This window comes from Eschrichtius robustus, chromosome 15 (genome assembly GCF_028021215.1).
Source record: "Eschrichtius robustus isolate mEscRob2 chromosome 15, mEscRob2.pri, whole genome shotgun sequence".
NCBI lineage: Eukaryota > Metazoa > Chordata > Mammalia > Artiodactyla > Eschrichtiidae > Eschrichtius > Eschrichtius robustus.
Genome location: NC_090838.1, coordinates 91,299,671 through 91,319,795, shown reverse-complemented (window position 1 = coordinate 91,319,795; position 20,125 = coordinate 91,299,671). Strand labels below are relative to the sequence as shown.

The following is a 20,125-nucleotide window of genomic DNA, read 5'->3' as shown; positions in this document are numbered from 1 at the left end:
AGGACAGGGTCTCACCACGGCTCTACAAAGCACACCGTATGTATTCAGCCCTGCCCCTGGCTTCTCTTGACAGAAACCCAGCCCCCAAACCGAGGGAAACTCTATCTGTCTTCCATGGCACCGCTCAAGTCGCTGTTCCTCTCCGGCCTTCCTGGATCCGTACAGCGCCTGTGAGTCGTCCTTCCCTCTGCCCCTCCTGCAACACAGATGATGCCCCAAGCCACCCAGCATTTGGGGACGCGCCATCCATCCTGCGTTGCTGGCGCTGCCTCTTGAATGCCAACCTCATCTCCTCCGAGAAATTAGAAACTCCCTGTGCACAGAAGCCATGTCTTCTCCTCTTTCTGTCTCAGCTCCCCTCCCTACCCCATCTAGACACTGATGAGGCCTCCAGAGGAAGCCCAGGTACTCGTGCCAAAGGAACAACGGGAATACACCGTAATCTTTCCCAAGCTGTTTTCCTGGCAGCCCCAGCCGTGGCATCTCTCGAAGGTACATTCTGTGTTTAATATCCCTTTAGGTTTTTGCAAAGAGTAAAGCTGAGTCACAGGCCCTTCACCTTCAGTGCATTGTCAGAAGCTCCAGTTTCATCATTCCACTTCCTCGGATGCCGGGGCCACCTTACGAGAAACTAGCTTAGGTACAGACGTTACCTTGACAACCAGAAAGCTTTCCATGACCTCCCACCCGTTGTACACTGAACCTGATACCTAGGGATGGGCACAAGATAAAATTCTTTTAGTTACAACCAGCCGTAACCCCACAGTTAGTTCATGCCAGTTACGTCCTTTAATTTTTACCACAAGGGAATCTATATAGAAAGGTGCTTTTGAAGTTATCATTTAAATGTAGTATATGTATATGTATTATGTGTGTGGCTACAATTATGTCTCTAGTTGGTCTGTGCAAAGTTGACCTCAACTTGACAACTGTATCTTTAGAAAACCGAAAAGCCAGGGGTGCCTGTTTGCTGGATGCTATCAATATAACAGGCTAATGTGACAGCTGAGTACTTTCAAATGTTTCTATTCATTATTATGTTTTTAAAAATACTTGTGTATATTAAAATTAGATAGGATCTGTTCTGAACTTTGATTTAAAATGTGCAACAATGCAGTGAAATCATGTACTGCAAGGATACAAACAATACAGGGTTTTTGTTCAGCATAGCTCTGTTCCAGAAAAATCGTTTTCAGGTCACTTTTCCTGATATGAAACACAAAGGATAATCATTTTTGCATAAGTAATTTTAAATCTGCTCTGCTATTTGCAAAAGCAAAATTAAGGACCAAGTGGTCACTCTTTACTCTCCAGCTTCCTGAGTTAAATTCCACTGCACGGCACATAATGTCTGGGCCGTTAGTGTGTATCCCTAGCTTCTGACTTAAGAGCCAGCTCTCCTTAACCAACTCTAGTTAGGGTAGACTGAGGAAACTCTTTTAAGTGTTCTTGGAAAATGTGTCAGAATATTCAGTGGTTGCCTTCACACCTTCTAGAAATTACCGTGTAAGCCTAACTCATTCGATCATGGACTACAATGGGAACAGCAGTACTTCTCAGATAGCTGAGAACCCGAACAATCTTTACCCAATAAGGGAAAGTTTGAAAGGTTTTCTTAAAATATTTCCTATAAGGGAAAGCACAAAAATCCTATTTAAAAATCTCAGCTTTTTCTTTTTTGACTGTCATTTCTCCAGTTAATTCCAATCTATGATAGACCCAGACCATAGAACAAAGAGTTTGACTTCAATTTATATTATATATTATCAACTTCCCTTTGCTTTGAGACACTTTTATGGCAGGTTTTCTCCCTTTCAAATCTTCTAAGCTCACTATTGAACTTACCAGTTAATTGCCTGACCTACAATTCTGCTCAACCACCAGCCTACGTTTTTAACCTGACTTCTCTCTGTTTACTCTCTACCCTTCTAGTTGCAGCATTTAGTGACTCATCCTTCTCCATGTATGCAGCAGGGTCTATGTTTTTCATACCTTTCCCTAACCCATGAGTTCCTTAAACCTCTCCTAGAGATAAGATTAGATGAACGAATCAAAGAATCTTCTATAAAACATCTCTACCTCTATTCTTTGAGAACACCTGACTAGGAGACAAAATTATAATTTTTTATACCATTTTCTAATTGTTCCTAACACCTGGTCAATTCAGCCCACTATTCAGCCCGTCTGGTGAAGGAAATACCTGGTGGGTTATTCTTCAGTGTTAGGTGGGCAAACCCCCCCCAAGCATGCCCTGGTATCTGTGGGAGGTGGCTTTAAGGGTCCACATGGCTTTTCGGCCCAGGGTAAATAACCTACCAACGAAGCCTCTTTCATCTGAAACCACTAGAGTCCTTCTGACTTACAGGCTTTGGCCTGGAAACAAGGGCTCCACGTCTAAAGAGCAGCCATATGCCCTTTCTCCGTCCTTGGCCTGCTTCCTGCAGTAGAATGGCTGGCCCTCAACCTGGCTCGCTGCCCTCTCCGGGGCAGCCCTCCGTCTCGTCCATAAAACCACATCTGATGGCTTCGAGCCTCTGGACAGAAAGCACAGGATGTGCCTCTGGAAGGCACGCTTTAAAGGGCAGTTTAGCCAGATCGTTTGCTGAGATCTGATTCTTGACACACTCAAAGAATGGACCACCGAGGCGACTGAATGAGAAATCTCAGAAGAGAAGGGAAAGCAGTGCAAAGATAACGGCAGGTCATTCTGAAACTGACCTGATGTTGCTACCTTGCCCTAGGAGGAATGCAGCAGGGTGCTATTATTTCTTTGTAAAGTTTCCTATACCCTAAATAGACCCAAGATTCCCACACTGAAATTCCCACAGTCTCCCTAGAACCAAGGTAAAAATGAATATATCAAACATTAGTCACGATGGAAAACTTCATGCCTCCGGAAATGAGAATGAGTTATAAAACATCTTCATTGTTATGGCAGTTTCCCAGTTAAAATTTAATACTGGTGAGTTAATGACTAAGCACCGTTAATGAATAATGGAATAAATGAAGTGGGTTTTGTTACTTGAGTGAGGTAACTGCACTGTCTCGAAATAGCTCTTAGCTATACTAAAAAATGGGGTTTCCTTATCAGTAAATTATTTTTATGTAATAATATCTACATGGAGTTGACAAACATCCTTAAAGGTGATATTTTATTCAGGTCAGGGGTCTGAATACAGGCTAACAGAGAATAATGTTGGTTTCTATGTTAACCTGTTTTTTGTGTGTCACATTATTGTAAAGTTTAACTGAATTATTAAAAGGATATTCTAAGCTTGTTTCTGAAGCTGATCACAGTAATCTATCTTTGGACAAGGATCAGATGCCCCATGACCTGCACACAAGACATTAAACATACTGGAAAAGACGTCAGTTAAAGAACCCTCTCGGGGACTTGCCTTGGTGGTCCAGTGGTTAAGAATCCACCTTCCAATGCAGGGGACGTGCGTTCGATCCCTGCTGGGGGAGCTAAGATCCCACATGCCGTGGGGCAACTAAGCCCGCGCGCCGCAACTACTGAGCCCGCAGGCTCTGGAGCCCGCGAGCCCCAACAGAGAGAAGCTCGCACGCTGCAACGAAGATCCTGCGTGCCGCAACTAAGACCCGACGCAGCCAAATAAATAAAGTAAATAAATAAATTTTTCAAAAATAAAAATTTTGAAAAGTGACAAATTACAAAAAGAATCCTCTCTCCAACTTAGATGGAGGGACCCTCATCAGGCACTCTTTAAGTAACACATACACACTAAAACTGAAGCGAATTGACTCTTTTTTCTCTTGAAATCTATGTTAACTTTTAAATGAATCAGGAATACCATTTTAATAATAGGAACTAACAGAGGGGATAATATAAATTACTTAAGTTACTTAAATACACTTTACTTAACATTTCCTTCAATTTTCTTATTTGGGAAATGGGAAGAATACCTATTTCGTAGGCTGTTATAAAACTCCGAGCACAAGGTATGCATTCGCGACCATTCCTATCACCATCACTACTACAGAATCCTGGCTAACATAAAACAGCATCGCCAGTGCCCGCTGACTGGTTAACCAGCCCAAGGTCACCTGAGTGTCCTTGACTGGTGGAGAAGGTCTGGACAGCCATGTGGGGGAGGAGAAGGCTTCTCGCCTGAGCTCAGGAAGCAGGTCAATCCTCCTGACGTTCAGCTCATGACAGCCTCTGACTCTAATTATGTGGCAATTAGTGAGAATTAAAAATAGTTTGCATTTTCTGAATAAATACCCATTTATGGGAAAATGGTGAGGACCCGAAGTCTGCCGGCTGAGTAAGAAGAGGAAGTGAGTTGTGTGACGAAAAATTTGCCTCCGATCTGGAAATAAAAAATACACCCTCCCCAGATGGAGAACGGCACCCAGTGGGCGTGGTTCTTTCACCTGTACTATACACGTCACATACTGAGAACGGCACTTCCCACAAAGAATGCTGGGGCCTTGAGTCCTTTGAATTCTGATCAAAAGCCATCACTGTGGAAGCTGTCACAGTGAGAAACCTCCAGGGGTACACAGGTCACAGTCACTGTGATGCTTCTCTGGCAGCAGCAAAGCCGTACAAGCAGACACCAGCCGTACAAGCAGACATCAGCCACACAGCTGGCAGGATCCAGGCAAAATGAAGTGAGGGGCCCTTTGTAGAATCACAGATAAATAACGAATAATAAATTTACTGAGAATTTTAAGACAGCGAGAACAGAGCCTTGAACCAAGGGAGGGGCCCTTCCCAGCGCAGGGCTGGGGACCGCTCGGCTGCCTGCTCTGCAGACAGGGTCTCCCCTCGGCGGCTGGTGGGTGGCGGCCCCGGCCTGGTGGAGTGATGTCGTGTGAACCGTCACTCACCACTGTCACGGCATCATTCAGCAGGGACTCCCCGAAGACCAGGATGTAGAGCTGCTCGTTGACTTGGATATTCTCGAAGACAGCGAGCACGGCCACGGGGTCCACGGCCGAGATTAAGCTGCCAAAGAGCAGATTCTGCAGCAAAGTGATGTCACTCAGGCCGAAGGCTTCGATCTGGCAGATGCCAAACAGGGACACCCCGATGCCAATGGAATTCCAAAGCGTCCCGACCACGGCATACCAGAAGATGGTGCCGATGTTCTCGAAGAACGGGCGGGTGGGCATGAAATAGCCCGCATCCAGCACGATGGGGGGGAGGAGGTACAGGAAAAACACATCCGTCTTCATGGCCGGGGGGGATTTCTCATCCACTCCAAAAATAATCCCACCCAGCAGAAGTCCAACCATGATGAGGAGGCAGCTCTCAGGCACTATGGTGGGTAACTTGTGATACAGATGGAAGCCTGTTCAAGAAGAAATAAAGAAAGATGAAATTTGGGTTATGTGAGAATTCTGGAAAAGGCAAACTGGTTCTCTCTGACAGAACCAATAGGTCCTATTTCAAAATCTCCCAGGTCAACGTAATTGGCTACACACTGGCTTTAGATATTACGATGCAAAAGTCAGATGATCCCCTTAAAACTATTCACAAAGCACATTCAGGTACACATTTCAATTTAAGTCAGAAGTAGAATACTATAGGAACATGATATCTAAACAGCACAGCTTTCATCTAAACGCCTATTAAGTTTTCTTAAGTAAGACAATGCAATTTTACATTTGAAGCAATATTGTGATTCCCAACACATTTTCAGATGTCACAAACAATTTCATCCTCATAAAAACCCTAAGGATGGGCTTCCCTGGTGGCGCAGTGGTTGAGAATCTGCCTGCTAATGCAGGGGACACGGGTTCGAGCCCTGGTCTGGGAAGATCCCACATGCCACGGAGCGGCTGGGCCCGTGAGCCACAACTACTGAGCCTGCGCGACTGGAGCCTGTGCCTCGCAACGGGAGGGGCCGCGATAGTGAAAGGCCCGCGCACCGCGATGAAGAACGGTCCCCGCACCGCGATGAAGAGTGGCCCCCACTTGCCGCAACTAGAGAAAGCCCTCGCACGAACCGAAGACCCAGCACAGCCAAAAATAAATAAATAAATAAAAATAAAAGTAGCTATAAAAAAAATTAAAAAAAAAAAAAAAACCCTAAGGAGTAGGCAAGGAGGCATTTTCACCCCTTTTTTTATTTAAGTGGAAACTGAGGCTCAAAAAGATACGGGGTCTTGCCAAGGTGGCCAGACCACAGGCCAGGTTTTAGATCACCGCGGTCCCCTCTGGTATTGAGAAGAGTTTGTAACTTCCTGAATATCAATATTTCTAATTTCAGATGCCTTCATTTGGAATGCTGAATACGTTTAATTTTCAGATGTCTGCTCCTTCAGAGACAACCAAATCAACATCAAAGGTCCATCCGATAACTACCGAAAAGTGAGGCATATAAACACGCCATGATCTCCAATGTCACAGAGTTTCTAATCAAGGCAGGAACAGATGTGTTTATGACTTACTCTAGTATAAGGCGTCATATGGTAAAGCCCCAGTCAAGCACTAAGGGAACAGAGAAGAGGAAATCTGCTGAGGATGGCATGGCTGAGGCAGCATCTTGCATTAATCATGTAGAGAAGGCAGGAAGAGTCTCCTAAGAAGTGAAGGAACGGAAGAAAACACCTTTTCCTAATTCGTGGTGGAGCCCAGTGTGGCTTTAATGCAGACACCATGTTAGGCGGCGGCCCGTAGCAGGGAAACGGGAGGGAAATGCGGGTGGTACCAGCGTGTGGGCAACACAGGAGGCAACCTCACACACGGAGGTCACCTGGCAGGGCTTACGTGAGGCCAGCCCTTCCTGGCAAGGCAAGAGCGGGCCATCCTGAAGGCATTTCATACCTTTTAGAATTAAAGCAGCAAATGGAAATTATCTGAATTATAGGAAGACTGTATTAAAATGACAGAGTAAGTCCTTAGCAACTTACAATCACCTCAGGTTTAACAAGTAAACCCTTAGAAGCCTACAAACCGTACTGAAGTCATAGCATGAAATATGTGTGGTCCCCCCAAAATGTAACCATAATTTGAAGAAATTTTAAATTTCTTTAAAAGTTAATTTCTAAATAATAAAGTGAACATCTTTTTATATTGGGTATTCAACTCATCCCTCCAGCTTGGATTATTGTCTTACTCATGTTACAGCAGACTCCAATCATCATTGGGGAATAAATGCATTCAGCTGATGCAGCCATGCCGGACCCCTGACCCTCTGGCCTGTTGACCTCTCTGTGTTAAACAGAGAAGTTAAAAAAAATAGGTCCACTGAAAACCACATCTTTGCAACCCCTCCGCACACTGACTCCTGCTTCTATAACAACTTTCCCTGTAAGATAAGGATGTCCTGGTACAGCCTCCCTGGCCCCCTGGGGTCCAGTGCGATCTGCTCCTTGGTGGAATGCAGAGCACAAAGGCCCAAGCTGAGGGCGCCCTGTGTGCCCTGGGCCATAACAGCTGCCCCCTGGTTTGGAATCCAGCTCCCCCCTGGTTTGGAATCCAGCTCCCCGACTCCCTGCGTGTGGACTCAGAGGGGTTCCCACCAGGCCCAGGCCAGGTGTGCTCATCTGTGAAATGGGGACACACACACCTTTCCCATAAAGAGCGGTAACAGTAAGTAACCACCGGCCTGCAATGTCACGCATGCCCCAACATTTTGTTTTCTGTCTCTCTTCTACACGAAAAAGCAAGAGAAAACGGTTCTCAAGAAATGCCCAGAAGCAAGGAACAGGATCTCTGCAGACCAACTGGAAACTGGACAAAGCTTGCTTTGGCGGGCTCCTGCTTCCTCTTCTGCCTTTTTCTTTCCTGTTCTGCCACCCAGCCTTGGTACCCTGTGCTCTCACACGAGGGTGCCGTCCTTCACGGTGTTGAAAGGAGATCCTTGCTCCTAAGAACGGAGCGTGGGAGACCAGGTAGGTGGGAGAAAGGAAGAAACCCTGCCTGCTTAAATACATCACAGGGAGGGACCAACGGCCGCCGTGCTCGCCACGTGACTGATCCTGACCAGGACCCCAGGTGAGCGGGAAACCAGGATGCAGTCAGACAGAAGGGCCACCAGGATGGAGGGCTAAAGGAGGCCTGGAGGAAGGGAAGGGAGCAGGGGAAAATCCCGTGGTCGCCAAAATCAGAAAAGAACGGCAACAGGCCAAGCGCGCTTGTTTAAGAAAACAGGTGTTTATATTTAGAAAAGGCTGTTCGCCTTTCTCTTCTGAATGCTTAGGCCATTCAGAACTGGTCTGAGTGACCCTTGCTTGAAATAGGACAGCAGTTACTGAATCTGCCCAGTTGTTCCACAGGCAAGAAGGGATTAGATGAAGCGCAGGCACAAGAGATCTGAGTCCGGTGCTTTTCGGGGAAACATAAGCAGAGACGCTGAATTTTATAACACTCCCTCCTGGCAAAAAAGATTCTGTGCGGAAGTGTCTATTCTTTCACCAACCACAGGAGTCAAACCTCCTAGCAAAGTAGTTAGTCAAAACAAAACAAAATAAAGGCTTCTTAAATTTCACTGTTCACAGAATAAAACAAATAGATCAGCATTTACACACGTGCATATATTTATGGCTCCCCTGGCCACAACCAAGTATTTCTTGAAGAGAAAATGAACTTGAATAGACCAGGGTCATTATCCCACCTAATAGTATTGACAAATACATCAGTTATCAGGAGAAAACGTTTTGATGATTTTTACAAGGCTGAACATGAGCTACTGCAGGTACAATCTACTATTTAGTCCAGGGGTCAGTTAACTTTTTTCTGTAAAGGGCCTGATAGTAAATGCTTTCAGCTTGCAGGCCATACTTTGCTATTATAGTACAAAAGTAGCCAGAGATAATATCTAAATGCATAGAGATATGTGGTGTGGGTATATTCCAATCAAAGTTTATTTATGGGCATTGAAACTAGAATACAATTTTATATGTCACCCAATATCATTCTTGTTTTGATTTTGTTTAACCATTTAAAAATGTCAAAGCCATTCTTGACCCACAGACCATACAGAACCATCCTGGGGGCCCTCTGTGGCCCCTGGGCTATGGTTTACTTTCCCTGGTTCAGTTTGTACCTTGTATTTCCTGCTAACTTCTATTTAGAGGGTCTGGGGCATTGTACTTGTGTCATTCACTTTCTATTTCTGGAACATAAAAGTCTGTGAGGATGGATGCTTTAAAATTTATTTTATTTTAATTGCAACAGAAATTCACTTAGTGGCAAAGGGAACAGAATTAGGATCTCACACCAAATACAGAGTCGAGGGACTCTATCTTCATTTCTCTTTGCATATAAGTGCTGGAATGAACTGAGCTTAAAAACTAAAGATCTGGGTATAACTGAGTGCAATGCAATTAATTCACTATATTTTCTCATTACACATAAAATAATCCATTTGTTAAATTCTGGAAAGAAAGCAAAGTGAACAATAACACAGGAAGCTTCCAGAGAACAGGATCCATAAAAGAGCAACAATGTAAAAATCTGAATCAGAGAAAACCACCCCTCCACCACCACCACGGCCAACAACAAAATCCAGTTCTAATTAACCAGCAGCACAACAGCAAGGGAAAGTGGAAACCTGCAGAGGTAAGAAGAGAGAAACACCTTCAGCTGAGAAACTTCTCACTGGAGGTGAATACAGACACACACGTTCTAACTCATGCTCCATGTTTTAAGAGAGCCTAAAAAAATAATGACATTTATTAGATCCACAAATATCTGCCAAGCCCGTGTTAAGTAGGGGACAAGTACCCTTGGGAACAAGGTCAGTGAGGGCAGCCATTGTGGCTGCCAGACCCAGAACTAGCTTCCCCGGCTGGTGCTTCTTGAAGCAACTCCGGGAAACTGTGGATTTAAAATAAAGAATATTCAGAAAGTTAAGCCTATTTGGTTGGAGAAGAAAAGGTAAATATTTATGGAATACATTAAACTTGTTTTTAAGAGAAATAAACAAGTTCATTCAAGTCTAAAAATGCTGACTTTATGTATCCCAATTCACATAGCCATCAAACATACATTTGAAAAAACAGAATTGCAACATGCAGTAGACAGAAGCAGAGAGAAAATAGTAAGAAATACCACTCTGATCAGATACATGAAAACAAACTGCTATCACTGCATGATAACTCTAGTCAACAAAGACCAAGTAAGAAAATTTAACTCTAAAAATAAGTAGAATCAAATTGAGTAAATAAATAATACAAGCAAATAATAAAAAGATAAGCAAATAAATACATAAAAAGAATAGAAGTCAGTAAATAGAGCAGAATTAACTGCTCTATGTCAGTAACATTAACCTGTGAATATGGACTTCTCACAACACTTAGTCACATGCTGGGATTGAAACATACATCTAACTTCTCTCCATCAAAAAGTAGCACAACTGTGAAGACAGAGGTCTTAAAAATGCTCCACTTATGAGATCTGCAAAGGACTTATAATAATAGATAATTGAAAAATATGAAATTATAAAGGAAATATTAAAATTTTGTTGGGATTATCCCAAAGCAGAACTTAGATGGTATTTAATTTTTCCAAATGACTTGACCACTTACAAAAAAGAGAAAACCAATATGTGTTTAGTCTGTCCATGAAGAACCTGAGAAGGAACAAGCAGAGTTAAACCCTTAAGAGGGTATTTGTTGAGTACCTTCCCTGTATAAGACTCTAAGGGGGGCTTCCCTGGTGGCGCAGTGGTTGAGAATCTGCCTGCCGACGCAGGGGACACGGGTTCGAACCCTGGTCTGGGAGGATCCCACATGCAGCGGAGCAACTGGGCCCGTGAGCCACAACTACTGAGCCTGCGCGTCTGGAGCTTGTGCTCGGCAATGAGAGGCCGCGACAGTGAGAGGCCCGCGCACCGCGATGAAGAGTGGCCCCCGCTCGCCGCAACTGGAGAAAGCCCTCGCACAGAAACGAAGACCCGACACAGCCAAAAATAAAAGTAATAAAAAAAAAAAGACTCTGAGGGGCCCAGAGATGGATCACAAATGGCCCATGTCTTCAGTGAGCTTATATTTGGCACATAAGATAAGACTGTAATTATAGTACAAGATAGAAAGTGATACATGCTATAAAAGAAGAGGTTTAATAAGTACCAGGGAAGTACGGAGAGGAGGGAAATTAATTCAGTTGAGGAAATTCAAGAAGGAACTGGAGGAGGTGGCATCGAGATAGCTGGATGTGGATATTTCCGTTCGGAGGGGATGAAGCACCAGGAAGACAGGAGGAAAGGCTGGGCATCCTGAGGACAGGGTGGCAGGGCTGGGCTGAATATGAAGTGTACAGGGCAAGTCAACGGAGAGGGGCCATCCAACGGGGAGCAGCCACACTGTAGAAGGCCTGGAAAGCTGATCCTTCAAAACCCGCCTTTGTTCTGTGGGTAAGGGGAGGGGGAGCCAGTGAGGGTGTCTCAAACCATCCTTGTCTTCCACACATGGAGCGGACAAGCTCCTCCCAAGAAACCAGAGACCAGACTTCAGAAATGAGAGGATCAAGGCTGTCCAGTTAGAGTTTTAAACCAGATGTATGTGATTAACCATGGGTAGAAATAAATAAAAAGTTGACGCAAACATGTGACTAAAAAGTGTAAGAACAGCCCAAACTCCAAAGGGATCTATACCTAATCTCATAAAGTCCAGTCTGTAAGGAGAGCCACTCAGCACAAGGAGGGGTTAATGACAGAATCCTACTATTTAGCAATGAAAAAAAGAAAAAACCAGTTACATATAACAAAAGAAAAAACTACATTGCAGCATTATATAGGACAGGGAAAAAGCAAGCAATAAAAAGTATCCATCTCATTCAATCTTTTTTTTCACACAATAGACATTTATGGAGACCCCACTACGTGCTGGGTACCATATCAAAGCACTAGGGATGTAGTGGTGAATAAAAGAAAGTTTTTTTCACTGGAAAGCTTCAGTGATGGGCAATAAAATATATAAATCAACCAATAAATACACAGTTGACAGGTGCTGATGAACACTACAAAGAAAGGCAGAGAAGGCTGAGGGTATCCAGAAGGGCAGGACAGGATAGAATCTGACATCAGTGTGGGCAGGAGAAGCCTCTTTGATGGGTGACATCTGAACAAAACCCTGCATGAAGTGAGGGTGTGGGACATGGTGGAAGAACTTTCTAAAACAGAGAGGAACAAGGGCCCTGAGTTGGGAGCACCCTGAGCAAGGGGGCTACTGTGGCTGGAGCATGGGAAGTAAGGAGAACATGGTAGGAAATGATGAAAGAGAGGCAGCAAAAAGCTAGAGCAGGCCAAGCCTGTCACCACGGGAAAGACTCTGGATATTCTCTGAGACCAACAGGGAGCCACTGAAGGTTTTTGAACAGAGGAGTGTCATGATCATATTCACAGTTTTACAGGGTCATTCTGGCTGCTGTGGAAGAAGAGAAGCAGGAAGACTAGTCAAGAATCTTCCAGTAACATGGGAAAGAGATGATGGTGGCTTTCACGAACGTGGTGGGGAGAATGAGGAGAGGTTGGATGCTGGATATATTTTGAGAGTTGCTCCAACAGAATGTGTTGCTGGCCTGGATGAGGGATGTGAGTGTGATACTGTGATATAATAAAAAAAAAAAAAAAGCTATTTTGTTCTTCATCCCCAGCTCCTGGACAGAGCTCCTAAAACCTTGTTAACTCCCTAAGTGATAAAGGTGCTAAGAGCCTCTTTAAAAGTTCTACTATTTGGTCTTTGCCTTCAAGTCTCAACACAGAGTTCTTAACTTCGTTGGAATTTTCTGGGTGATAGGAGCATCTTTTGCTCTAATCTTGGTAGGCTCCTGGATACGTCACCAGAAAGACCAACTATGAGTAGAAGCTTGGAATGTTCAGCTCCACCCCTCCCCCACCATGGGGATGGCCTTACTAATTGATCTGGCCCATGTGATGGAGCCTCAATAAAAGCCCCTCAACTATGGGGTTCAGAGAGCTCCTGGGTTGATGAACAAATCTACCCACTGGGAAGGTGGTACATGCCAACTGCACAGGGACAGAAGCTCCTGAACTCAAGACCCTTCCAGACCTTACTCCATGTATCTCTCTATCTAGCTGTTCATCCGTATCCTTTATTATATAATAACCCAGTCAACAGAACTGTTTCCCTGAGTTCTGTGAGCTGCGCTAGCAAATTATTGAACCTATGGAAGGCATCGTGAGAACCCCAGTTTATAGTCAGCCAGTAAGAAGCACAGGTGACCACCTGGGACTCACAGCTGGCAGCAGCAATGGGGGCGGTGTTGTGAGACTGAGCCCTGGACGAGTGGGACCTGATGCCAAGTCCAGGGTGATAATATCAGAACTGAACTGAATTGCAGGACACCCAGCTACAGTCTACAGAGGATGGAGAACTACGTGGTGTGGAAAACCAGCGCACGTTTTGGTGGCCAGAAGTCTTCTGTGAGTGAAGAGAGAAAAACAGGGAGTGTTTTTTCTTTCAGTGAGACAGATGAATCAAAAGTGAATCCAAGGCTTTTGGCTCAAACATCTGGGTATAGCGTGGGGTTATTTACTGAGATGAGAACAGGGAGAGAGGAGATTTCAGGGGAGAAAAATCGAGATTGTAAATGCCAATCAGAATCTCCTTGGAAAATACCCAAGGGAGCTTAACAAATTGACAGCAAGATCTAGCTAGAAGAAATGGCAGATGACTTCTATAGAACATCATAGATGAGCGATGAGCTACTACTTCTTTTTTTTTTTTTAATGAATTTATTTATTTATTTATTTATTTATTTATTTATTTATTTATTTATATTTATTTTTGGCTGCGTTGGGTCTTCGTTGCTGCACGTGGGCTTTCCCTAGTTTCAGCGAGTGGGGGCTACTCTTGGTTGCGGTGTGCTGGCTTCTCATTGCAGTGGCTTCTCTTGTTGCAGAGCACGGGCTCTAGGCACACGGGCTTCAGTAGCTGTGGCACGCAGACTCAGTAGTTGTGGCTCGCGGGCTCTAGAGCGCAGGCTCAGTAGTTGTGGTGCATGGGCTTAGTTGCTCCGCGGCATGTGGGATCTTCCCGGACCAGAGCTCAAACCCATATCCCCTGCATTGGCAGGCAGATTCTTTACCACTAAGCCACCAGGGAAGCCCTACTACTTCTTTTTTTTTAAAGACGTTGTAAATGCTCTTTATTAGTTTTCAACTTTCAGGATCAACTTAGAGAGGAAAAACATTAACTATGGTTAGAGGCCAGAATGTAAATCTTACCAACCTTGAAAATATAAAAATAAAGGTATATCTGGTCAAAACTGGATGGAAGAGAGAAAGTTCTTAATATACTCATTTTTGAAAATGGGAACTGAGAGATATTGGCTAAAACTGATACAGCAACAAAAAACTCGTCAGGAGATTAAAAGCACTTACCTCTGAAAAGCAGGTCTAGGCTTAAGGAACTGAGGGAACTGTTATTTGTTATAAGCTCTTTAGGATAACTTTAAAAAAATTTTAATACCATGCATATACTACTTTCATTAAAAAACAATAAAAAACAATACTCAATGTTATTTTAATTGAATTACACACCACTGTCAAAAATACTGCCCTGTGTTCTTATTAAGCCCATAATGGACAACGGGGTGAAACAGCAAGTCCAAATAATGTCCAACAGTGGTACAACAATGGGGAAAGAAAGCATAACTTAATCAGAGGTATTAGAGGTCATAAATAAAGAGAAATCACACACACACACATAAATACACACACCTGTACACACACGTTTCTTTTTTGCTTCTACAACTGTACAAAATTCCATATAGATCAAAGAGTTTAAAAGTTTAAAAATCTATGAAAACAAGAAAAATCTTGATAGCAGATAGAGGAAGGACACCTTATCTATAGACGAGAAAATAGAATTTTCGCAGATTTCTCTTCGAAAATCGTGGGGGCTATGAGGAAGTGGCACAACATTGTTCACATGCAGGAAAAAAAAAAAAAAAAAGAACTGCCAACCCAGAATTCTATACCCAGCAAAAACAATCTTCAGTAATGAAGAAGAAATCAAAACATTCTCATTTGAAGGAAAACTAAGAAAACTCGTTGCCAGCAGACCTGCCCCAAAATAATGGCTAAAGGAAATTCTCAGTATGGAAAGCAATGGAATCTTGGAACATGAGGAATTAAGAAAAAAGTAAAAATACAAGAAATTCAATACATTTTCTTTCTTCCCTTGAATTTTCTAAATTAAGCTTGGCCACTGAAGCCAAAATTACAACGCTGTTTGATGTGGTTCTCAACGTACATAGAGAAAATGTTTTCAAGACGACTATATTATAAGTGGGAGAAGGTAAAAAAATATAAAGGGAGAAAAGGTTTCTTTACTTCACTCACACTGGTAAATGACCGCATGAGTAAACTGCCATTAGTTACATACATATATATATATATATATATATATATATATATATATATATATACACACACACACATACACATATATATACACATACTGATGATGTAATACTTGGAGGAAACACTAAAAAATGCTATACAAAGAGATACCCTCAAAAACACTATTGATAAATGAAAATGGAGTTCTAAAAAGTGTTCAAGTAACCCACAGGAAAAGAAAACAGAGAAATGAAAAACAGAGAGAAAACAGAAAACAAAAGAAAAAGTGGCAAATTTAAACCCAAACACTGCAAACACACCAATAGTTACAAAAAATGTAAAGTGTCTAAATGCATCAATTAAAAGCTGTTAGTAGAATGGATTAAAAAGCATGACCCAACTATATGTTGTCTAAAAAAATTTCACTTCATATACAATGATATAGGCAGGTTGAAAATTAAAGAATGGAAAAAGTTACATCATTAAAATATTAATCAAAAGAAAGTGTGATTGGCTATATTAATATCCAATAAAGTAAGCTTCAGAGAAAAGAAAATTACCAGAGACAGGGAGGGATGTTAAAAAATTATAAAAGGGCCAATCCACCAAGAAAATATGGCAAGCCCAAATGTGTACGCACCAAATAACAGAACTATAAAATATATGAAAAAAAAACCTGATAGAATGGAAAGGAGAAATAGGCAAATACATAATTATAGTTAAAAACTTCAACACCTCCTCTCTCGATAATTGGTAAAATAAATAAGTAGATCATCAAAGAACAGGATCTAATTCTATAGAAGACTTCAACCAACAACAGCAGAATACACATTCTTTCCAAGAATCCACAGAATATATACCAAGATAGAACATTTCCTCGGCCATAAAAACAAATCTCAACAAATTTAAAAGAACTGAAATCATACAGAGTACATTCTCTGATCTCAATGGAGTCAACCTGGAAATCAGTAACATACAGAAAACAGGAAAATCTCTCAACTTGGAGACTTAACCACACACTTCTAGCTAATCTATGGGTCTTCATACCCATTAGGATGGCTGTAATCAAAAAGACAGATAATAACAAATGTTTTTATGGATGTGGAGAAATCAGAACCCTCATGTGCTGGTGAGAATATGAATTGTGCAGCCATTTTGGAAAACAGTCTGTCAGTTCCTCAAAAAGTTAAAGACTTATCATTTGACCTAGGAAATTCACTATTAGGTATATATCCCAAAGAAATGAAAACCTGGCCACATAAAAACGTGTACGCAAACATCCATAGCAGCATTATTCATAATAGGCAAAAGGCGAGAACAACCCAAATGCCCATCAACTGACAAATGGATAAACAAAATGTGGTAAAAGCATACAATGGAATCTGATTTGGCCATAAAAAGGATGGCATACTGTCACATGCTACTACAAGGATGAACCCTGAAAATGTGCTAAGTGAAAGACAGAGTCACAAAAAACCACATACTCTATGATTCCATTTATAGGAAATGTCCAGAAGAGGCAAATCTACAAAGACAAGGTAGATTAGGGACTTCCTAGGGCTGGGGCAGGATGGGGAAATTGCCCAGGCATAGCTAAAATACACGGAATTTCTTTTGGGAGTGGTGAAAATATTCTAAATTTGATTGTAGTGATGGTTGCATGTCTGTGAATATACTGAAGACCGTCAGATTGTACATTTTAAATGGGTGAAATACATGCTATGTAAATTACATCTCAATAATACTATTCAAAAAAATCCATGGGTCAAAGAGGAAGTCTCAAGGGAAATCAAAAAATTGAACCGAATGAAAATGAAAATGCAACATATCAAAAGGTGGGACACAGCTAAAATAGCACTGAGAGAGAAATGGATAGCACTACTGCATTCATTAGACAAGAGGAAAAGTCTCAAATCAATAATCTAATCTTCCACTTCAGGAACCTAGAAAAAGAAGAGCAAAATAAACCCAAAAGAATCAGAAAGAAGGAAACTAAAGATAAGAGCAGATATCAGTGAAATTGGAAACAGAAAAATAGAAAAAAAAAGAAATCAGTGACATAAAAAGCTGGATCTTCTCAAAGAGTGATTAAAATCGACAAACTTCCAGCAAGACTACCAAGAAAAGAGAAGACAAAAATTGTCAACATTGGGAATTTAAAAGGGTACCACTACAGAGCGGGAGGACATCAGAAGGATGGCAAAGGAATACTATGGAGAACTCTACACACACATATGACACCTTAGATGAAATGGACCAATTCCCTAAAAAACACAACCACAACTCACCCAAAATGAAGGAGATCAGTTGAACAGCCCCGTAAAATAAATTGAATTTGTAACTTATAACTTATCAAAAGAAAAAAATCTCCTGGCTCAGATGGTTTCACCAGTGAATTCTACAAAACACCACCAATTCTACACAATCTCTTCCAAAAAACAGAGGAGGAAAGATGTCCCAATTCATCTTATGAAGCTAGTATTACCCTGATATCAAAACCAAAGACAGGACAAAAAGGAAAGCCAGAGACCAATACCCTTTATGAGTATTGCAAACACTGTTTTAAAATAAGAAATATGTTTTTGGTCTTTGACCCTCAGTTCCTGGCACAGAGCTCCTAAAACCCTTCGTATTTCCTTAGTGTCTTTTGTTATGTTAATGAGGTCACTTTCGGAAAGCCCCTGGGGCCCCTTATCTTGTCTGCCCCATGGGCGAGGGGCTCCTTAAGGAAACAAAGTTTCACCTGAGAAATGAAGAGGAATAGGAATTGTCAAAGCCAAGAGGGGTGGAAGAGTCTTCCATGGCAGAGGGAACAAACAGCACATGCAAAACTCTCTGGAGTGGACATGACTGTGGTCCATAGGAGGTGCTGCCAGAAATCCACGAGAGAGGGTGAGAACGACCAGTCCTGGCCTTGTCGTCCACAGCCTGGATTTACCCCGAATTAGTGGGAAGTAGTAACACCCGACATGGTCAAGGATATGAAGAAACAGGTACACTTTTCAATCAAGACATTGACAAAGTGTTTTGAGGGGACAGTGTTGACCCACGGGGCTCTCTGCCCTCAGTAACACTGTGCCGAAGTCTTGAGAAGAGGTTTCTTGCACTAGAGCACTTGACCTGCCTTTGATCTGGCTCTTTTCCGGGGATTTTACTCCACATCTACGGAAAGACACGCAGGGAAAAGGTATGAGCTGCACGCATTCTCTGCGGAGGTTCCGATACCTGAAAGCTAAAAATTGTGTGCCTCACCCTTTATCACAGTCTCTCACTTTCCTACTTCCAACTTTTCTAGCTGTCTTCTTTAATCTTTAAGTTTGTTCTTCTGTTTCCCAATGGAATGCATGGCCAACTGGTTTCTATCTGATTACACTAAAGGTTTATGCTTTTATCACTGCTGGCAATTTGCACCTTTGTCTCAATCTTGTTAAGGTTGTAAGAACTACACTATAAAAGTTAAATCTTCACTTTAACCAAACACAAAAGAACAAATATTGCATGATTCTACTTATATCAAATACCTAAAGCAGTCAAATTCATGGAGATAGAAAGTAGAATAGAGGTTACCTGGCACTGGGAGGAGGAGGGTGGGGACTTACTGTTTAATGGGCAGAGTTTCTGCTTGAGATGATGCAAAAGTTCTAGAAATTGATAGTAGTGATGGTTGCACAACATTGTGGATGTACTTCATATTGCTGAATTGTACACTTAAAATGGTCAATTTTATGTTATATATATTTTACTACCATGGAAAAACTCTTCACTTTCATTTTTCACTTTCCTACTCATTTTTATCAAATAATTATGGCCAAGTAAAATGAAATATTGACAGAACGGCATAAACACTGCTAAACAAATAAGCATGAAAAGATGATGTCTGCTGACAGGCACTGTCACCATGCATATCACCCCAAATATTAACTGTTCGGTCGGCTGATCCCCAGCCTCTGAACTGGGCCTTTGAAAGGCAACTCTAGGAGCAGTGATACAAAATGTGCAAAGTCTGAGCTGTTCAAAAATAAGAAGCAAAAAAGAATTTTTCTGCAATTCAAGGGGTAAAAAATGTAATTTTTACAAAAATGATCATAGTAAGACATCAAAAAGAGGGAAATGGGTAAGAAATTATAACATATTAACATGATATAACAATCTACTGCTGCACGTATGTTTATTATATCAACATTTCCATGGGTTTATTCAAAATAATGGTCAGTGAACAAGGGCACAAGAAGAGTTACAATACTGTTTTCATTATATTTAAAACTGTTAAATTCACTGATTTTATTCATCGAAATATTTTAAAGGAAAGTGCTTACATGGGACCTGAGAATCTACTGAGACTCTAAGACCAGATATTCTTTTTTTTTTTTTTTAATTGTATTGCTGTATAGTTGATTTACAATGTTGTGTTGATTACTGCTGTATAGCAAAGTGATTCAGTTATCCATATACACATTCTTTTTCATATTCTTTTCCATTATGGTTTATCACAGGATATTGAATATAGTTCCCTGTTGCCTATTATAGGGATCTTGTTGTTTACCCATCCTTTATATACTAGTTTGCATCTGCTAACCCCAAACTCCCACTCCATCCCTCTCCACCCCTCCCCCTCAGCAACCACAAGTCTGTCCTCTATGTCTGTGAGTCTGTTTCTGTTTTTGCAGGTATGTTCGTCTGTGTCGTATTTTAGATTCCACATGTAAGCGACAGATATTCTTATTTAAATCGACAAAACAGAAGTTTTCTCAAGGGTAAGTAACACTTTCACTCAGGGTTCGAATAACTGTCAGGATGACATGTGATTTACCTTTCACAGATGATGAAGTTGCTGTGTG

The 20,125-nt window shown here is 41.9% G+C and overlaps 1 protein-coding gene across 1 annotated transcript in view; it reads right to left on the bottom strand.

Moving 5' to 3' along the window:
- Window positions 1-20,125, bottom strand: part of SLC9A2 (solute carrier family 9 member A2) — an 85,918-nt gene that overhangs the window by 47,632 nt on the left and 18,161 nt on the right. Inside the window, exon 2 of the mRNA XM_068564531.1 lies at window positions 4,858-5,321. Coding sequence (XP_068420632.1) covers window positions 4,858-5,321 — 464 coding nt within the window. The remainder of the gene's footprint in view (window positions 1-4,857; window positions 5,322-20,125) is intronic.